Source organism: Cyprinodon variegatus, unplaced genomic scaffold (genome assembly GCF_000732505.1).
Source record: "Cyprinodon variegatus isolate N-32 unplaced genomic scaffold, C_variegatus-1.0 Scaffold0, whole genome shotgun sequence".
In the NCBI taxonomy this organism is placed as follows: domain Eukaryota; kingdom Metazoa; phylum Chordata; class Actinopteri; order Cyprinodontiformes; family Cyprinodontidae; genus Cyprinodon; species Cyprinodon variegatus.
The window spans coordinates 2,375,790-2,382,543 of NW_015150453.1; the positions used below are offsets into that span (position 1 = coordinate 2,375,790).

At 36.9% G+C, this 6,754-nt stretch overlaps 1 protein-coding gene across 1 annotated transcript in view; it reads left to right on the forward strand.

Annotated features, from left to right (window-relative positions):
• Positions 1 to 302: 302 nt before the first annotated feature.
• The window catches only part of capn7 (calpain 7), a 23,825-nt gene continuing 17,373 nt past the window's right edge, over positions 303 to 6,754 (forward strand). The window contains exons 1-9 of the mRNA XM_015370690.1: positions 303 to 643; positions 897 to 1,005; positions 3,473 to 3,630; positions 3,725 to 3,792; positions 4,080 to 4,313; positions 4,524 to 4,610; positions 5,862 to 5,988; positions 6,317 to 6,402; positions 6,493 to 6,610. Of these exons, the coding sequence (XP_015226176.1) occupies positions 542 to 643; positions 897 to 1,005; positions 3,473 to 3,630; positions 3,725 to 3,792; positions 4,080 to 4,313; positions 4,524 to 4,610; positions 5,862 to 5,988; positions 6,317 to 6,402; positions 6,493 to 6,610 (1,089 nt within the window). The 5' untranslated portion in view covers positions 303 to 541. The remainder of the gene's footprint in view (positions 644 to 896; positions 1,006 to 3,472; positions 3,631 to 3,724; positions 3,793 to 4,079; positions 4,314 to 4,523; positions 4,611 to 5,861; positions 5,989 to 6,316; positions 6,403 to 6,492; positions 6,611 to 6,754) is intronic.

The window sequence follows — 6,754 nt, forward strand, 5'->3', positions numbered from 1 at the left end:
TTGAGCAATTTTTTTTATCAGTGTTGAAATAAGGTGGATAACTAAGCTTTATTTATTTCTCTTTTTTCAAGTTGTTTATGCAGGCATTTCCCAAAGCTAAGACATGCTCCTATTATTATTAATCATTATTAATTTCCCTACATAGCCGTTCATGTTTTTAAAGATATTTTTTTTCTTTTTTAAAGTTTAAATTAGTGTAGTAGTAATTTAGAAATATATTTTTCCTGTTTTCAGTAAACGCACCATAATACAGCTGAGGCTGAGTATCTATTGCGGCTGCGCGGACTGTTTTTTTCCCGGAAACGCCAGTGTTGTTTTGATGTTTGCTGGTGTTTTTAGTCATAAGGAGAAGCTGAACTTTTAATCCGTTTCTTTCTTGTCTTTTACCGTAAAGAAGAGAAAGAAGAGCGTTCAATATGTACAGTCCGAGCTGATGAAGAAAATCTGCGTGCTGAATGAAGATAGACATTTGCCCTAACACAGTGGTTAGCTGCCCTGTTCGCTGGCTAGCAGGGAGCTAGCCATTAAAGTTTGCTTCAACATGGATTGTACAGCGCTGGAACACGATGCTTTCAAATTTGCCAAAGCGGCTGTGACCTATGACCAAAAGGCCAAATATAATGAGGCTGTTTTTTATTATAAGGTAGGTAGCTGAAGTTTTCACTTTAACAGCTGCTAGCTGTCATGGTTAGCATTTAGCTGTGTTTGTCCTGTGAGTTCAAAGTCCACTTTTACTGTGACAGTTTAATATTTTTTTCTGTTTGTTTGGCAAGTTCTAGTAAAATCTTTTCAAATAGGGATAATATATTTTTTCTGGCATGCTGTTATTGTTCAGTTACTTTTTATTAATAATAATAAAAAAGAACCCTTAAATGAACAGTAATTGTGTGTTATAGGAGGCAGCCCAGGCTTTGATCTATGCTGGAATGGCAGGGTCCAAACTGGAAGGGCTCCAGGACAAAGTGAATGAATATTTGAACCGGGTTCAAGCCCTCCACAATGCAGGTAAAGTCCTCTGAAAGCTGTCATAATAATTCCTTCCTGTTGTTTTCACCTGTAAACCAAAGCAGTAGTTGGTAAAGATTGTTTCCATATTCTTTTTACCAGGCTTTGTAGTCATATTTTTATCCATCTTCATATTTTGACACTTTAAATCCACAAATATTGTATTTTTATTACCGTAAATATATGTCCCAGCCCAACACAAAGTAGTGCATAGTTGTAAATACAGACTGATACATTGGCAGGATGACATTTGACCAATATTAGGGTTGTTTTCTTGTACCGGTATCAGCTGACACGTGCATGCAGTTTATTTATGCAGTGCTGCTTCAAAGTTTTTTTTTTTAAAGACTAGCCCTCTCCACTTAAAAATAAATGCACTTGCACAACCCTGTACCGGCATGCACAAGCCCATTTCTCCTTGTGCACTCTCTGCTTAAAAGTAGCTGCTCTCATAGCTCATACAAGCTTACTAAATCCCTCAATTAATATATAGAGCAGGGACTTTATGGTGGACTTTTTAGTAAACTCAGTTAACTTACCGTTCAGACAGATAATCACTCCTTTTTACTCCCCATTGGTAGTAACTCATCCTTCATTGCATGGTGCCTGAGCCATCTTTGTTGTTAGTCGCCCCTGTGGGGTAGTGGCAGCCTATGGTGACAGTGGGTTGCTGTGACAGTAAATACCATAATGCTTTGTGAGGAGAGATCTCCGAACAAAGCATTCTGGGATATATCTGCCTCTTCTGAGGCCTTTTTTTTCTTCTCATACACTTCGTAGACACTTTTTCTCTTACGAGCCTCCTCCGTTTTCAAAGAACCGTGTTGAGAAAGGCGAGCTTCAATGACTGTCTGAAACCGTAGCTCACCAAAGATATACACCATGAAAGTGCGCATGCGCAGAAAACGATAGCTAACGTAGGACGGCCTTACATAAACATATCACCAGAATGGAGGACCATTATTTTGATGATCCACCCAGAAATAAAAGATTGTCCTCTATACCTTTAAGGACACTTGAGGCACATGCATTGCCACTGCATTCAATCGCTCTCCATCATTAGTGTTCTTTTTGATTTCTTAATAAATTGAGACTTTTGTAAGATTAATTTAACTTATAACACTTTTTTATCAAGTAAATGGAGTAAGATATATTTGGGTCGTAGAATCGACCTAAATATATCGGCAGCACATATGAAGGATTGGTTGGACTGATAGGCATTGGCCTAAAATAACCTTTATTAGACAAACTTGGGGAAAACATGATTGAAAAACCCATCATCCATGCTTACTGTTTTCTAGGATCAGCTTTTGTTGATGTTGCAGCTGTAAGTCCTCTCAGGCAGTCACTAAATAAAGCATATCGAGAGACGGAAAATTATGCCAATTCTTTGTAAAATAGCTTAAGCTCAGACAGACTGGATATAGATCCAGTGGTTAAACATCAGATTTTAGTTTTTCCTACAGATTCTCAGTTTGTTTCAGGCTAGATTTTAACTTTACCAATTCAACACATGGATATACTTATATCTAAACCGCTCTTTGGTAGCAATGGACATTTTGTTGAATCCTTGCCATATTCAAATGTCTCTACTAGGTTTTATAACATCTCAATTCCTCTAATAACATCCCTGCTAAAGATTAAAAACATCCCTCTTAGGAAAATGTTTTCAGAGAGATGTATAAATGTTCCATCACATGTAATAATTTGCATGTTGTCTAATGTCTATTCTGATCTGACCAGTTTACTGAATTTAACCCTTGCAGTGATCCCTATGGAGCTTGTTTCACACGGAAAACTAGACTTTCATCGCTTAATTTCAAAAATAACTTTTCTATTGAGTTTTCTGTTTTGTATAATGTAGTACTAAACTGCTTCCCTTTTTCCCTTTTTTATTGTATTTTTTCAACTTATAGTTTCATAGTTTTTATTATCATTTCCTGAGGTGTTTGCTTTTTGTTGCAGATATTAGATCATTATGGAATAATGTTTTCTAAGCTCTGAAGTGCTTTTAACATTAGATGTTTGACTGTAGTTTTCCACTGGTTTCTGCTCCCTGCGGTTGGATCTGTGTTGACATGGGTGTGTCCACAGATGGCTGGAGTATACGCTGTTTTTGACAACTACTGCCCAGAGTTTAGCTCTGTGTATAAGATTTACAACTGAAATCTTTTTTTTTTAAAGGCCTTTAAGATTTTGATATGTATTCTGACATTTTGAATTGAAAAAGCTTCCTGGATGGGAAACAAAAAGTCTTCAAACTTGGAAACCAAGTCCAGTGGAGTGTTTTTTTTAACTTTTTTGGAATTTTGATATGTATTTTTCCCATTTATTGGAAATTAACCCATTACAATGAAAATAAAATAATAATTGGGGACAGTATGTTCTCTTTTCAAGTAAACAACAGTCTAATCAGTTTAGCTGAACAAACTTCCTGTATTTTAATTTCATTAAACTTCTAATCCAGTCCAGTCTGAGAAGATCGACCCGCTGAAATCCCGCCACCAGGTGGACCTAGAGCGCGCCCACTTCCTGGTAACTCAGGCCTTTGAGGAAGATGAGAAGGGGAACGGTGATGAAGCTATAGAGCTGTACACTCAGGCCGTGGAGCTCTGCATAAAGACGGTATTTTTCCCTCCGTATAAATGTTTGTCCTTTTCAAAGTCATTGATGGTAAACCATATGTTATTTATTCCTCCTTTCTGTTTTTTCCTGTCAGTCGAACGAGTCATCAGATCAGACTCTTCAGACGAAGCTGAAGCAGCTGGCACGTCAAGCTTTGGACAGGTCAGATCTAGTGCCGACCTGAACCCTCAGCCAACTAGTCATTAAACACTTTTAAACCTTTGATTTGAAAGCCTTAAATCCTTTTTCTCCATATCAGTCAGAAGTATTTAAAAGAGCTTTGACAAAGTGTTATGAATATTTAAAGTCCCATTTTCATGCTTAGTTAGTTTACCTTCAATGTCCTTTATTATTCTTTTCAGGTAATGATAAATAAAAACAGCATATTTGTTTTAAACGACTAAAAGTATAATTCTGACAGCCTGTATGTTTCCCAAATGTTTCTGCAGAGCTGAAGGTCTTAAAGAGTCGCAATCCAAGTCAACCTCGGCACAGTCTCAGGACAGAACAGGGCCTCCAGGAACCAAGTCCAGCGGCGGTTCAAGCGGACCGGTTCGTCAGTTCTTCCCTCTCGGGCCAGACTTCTCAGTCCACGACCGACCACAGCCTCAACCAATCAGAGCGGTTCAGTCCAGTGAGCCCCAGGGTCAACGGTACACAGCTGAGGAGATCGAGGTCCTCAGGTGAGATGGTTAATGAAACGATCTAACAATGCTCTTTATGTTATGAGTCAGAGGAACCAAATGTATCGTGTCATTGCATTTTTCATTTATATATATTTTTTTATGAATGCTGTCTGGGGTTAGAAACTCTGGTCAGCAATGACTTGTACTGGTGTGAAAGATTTCTGCTATCAGTGTTTTTAATCAGTTCTGCTCTGCCTACCTTTGCAGGAGTACATCTACAATCAATGGCATTGCCTATGTGCCCTTCATGAGCGTGGACTTAAAGGAGCGATTTGCCTTCCCTGTACCGTTCTCGTGAGTTTTAGTCCTTATTGTCACTCGGCTTTAAAGATTTATTGCCATCGAATTTAAAGTGTAAACGTTTACTTCAGTTAATAAAAACTGAAAATGGACTATGCTCACAATGAGGGAAAAAAGCCAAACATCTAACTGAACTGGTTTCTCCACATAAAAAAAAACACAAAACATTTAAAGCTCAGTCAATCAGTAAAAAGTAGGTGGAGTTAAAAACTTCCATAAGTAGGATTTATAAATTTTTTACGAATGAACTAAAAATCCCTATTCTGTCATCAAAACATTACGGGATGTTGACATGGAACTCTTATTTTTCCAGTATATGTCATAGTAATAAGCTTAACTCAAACAATAAAAAAACATGGAATGGGTATGGAAAAAAAACTATATCACCAAAAGTAGCGGTATAATTTCCCATGTACGTGAATCTCTGATGACCTAAATAATAGTTTTTTTAGTGTTGAGTTTGTTGATGGTCCCTTTTCCCAGCAGCTTTAACTATTCTGTAAACGTCTTCCTCATGGTTCAGAGGTGTGCCAATTGTTAAGACGAGAAAATCAGAACCAAAATCTCTGTTGTAACTCACCTCAAAGGTTCCCTTTAAGGTTACGGTCCTGTCCAAAAAAGTTTCTGCACCAAAATTATTCATATGCAAAAGTGACTGAAACATCTTAAGTTCATTGATCTGATGATTTGACTGAATACTTGTAAAATATTATTGTTTAAAATATAATTAATCTTTCTGTTCAGTAAAACATCTCTAGGGTGGTTGCTACATTCTGTTAAACATTGTTAAAAATTAATAATAAACGATATTTGGATGCCAGATATGAAGAATCAGATGCTTTCGTCTCGTTCGAATAAATAATTTAGATTTAAATTATATATCTTGTTTCTGCTAAATCTATTTTTGTATTATTAGTATTGTTTACTTTTAATATCAGTTTCAGTGCTTTTCCTTTGCAAAAAGTTGCAGTAAAACCTTTTATTATCCTCATAACATTCCTGTATAACTTGCATATGCCTGTTTAAATTATATATTTCCTTCCTTTCCTTCACTTGCATTTTTTACCAATGTGTCACACTTTATCACCAAACCAAAAATCCTTTTTTGTGTAACACACTACTTGGCAGTAATGTTTTTTTGTGATTCAGAGTAAATTGGCTTGTTGAACTAAGCCTTTTGCTGACTGCTTCTTTTGAAATGATTTAAACGTTTTTAGTTATCTTTTTTTTTTTTTTTTCTTACAGGGACAAAACTGGGAAACTTGCTCTTTCTCCCAAACAGAAAGCCATCTTCTCCCGCTGGGTTCGGCCAGATGAGATCTGCAATAATCCCACCATGATCATGTCTGTGTCCAGCTTCAGCATCAAACAGGTTCGCAGCTCATTCCAACTCATATGCTTATGTTGTCAGTATAGAAAGTTATTCCTTCACACTTTTTATTCTTTAATCTTTCATTTATTCTGAGTAAAGCTAATATCATTGATATGTAATGTCCAAATTACCCAGTAGGTGGTGCAACATTATCACAGGTATAGAGCATTTAAAGCAGAACAGAACCTTACTTTTTAAAGTCAAAGCGACACTGAAACAGTTTTCGGTTTCACTGAGAACCAATGCAACCACTGATAAAAATAGATTTCTGATGGCTCTGAAAAGCTGATTGCATGTTGTATGTCTTGAATTACCCATGTTTGTTTAGACGGTGGTCTCTGACTGTTCATTTGTGGCTTCACTGGCCATCAGTGCAGCTTACGAGAGGCGCTACAACAAGAAACTCATCACCAGGTATGACTGCAGCTTCTTTTTTCATTGCAACAGCATTCGGCTTATATAGAGCATAAGAACTAATATTTGTTTTTTTTTTCTCCACTGCAGCATCATCTACCCTCAGAACAGGCGAGGAGAACCAGAGTATAACCCCTGTGGAAAGTACATGGTCAAACTTCACATCAATGGAGTGCCCAGAAAGGTTACTATAGAAAACCAACTAACAGTATTATTGAAGAAAAATCTACTAATATCAAACTAATAGGATCCCATAAACCTCATTCAACAACACAGAGTTTAAAGATAGTTAGTTTATTCTATAAAAAATGCACTAAGCTGTAAAGGTAGTCACGAATTAAAACAGGGTTCC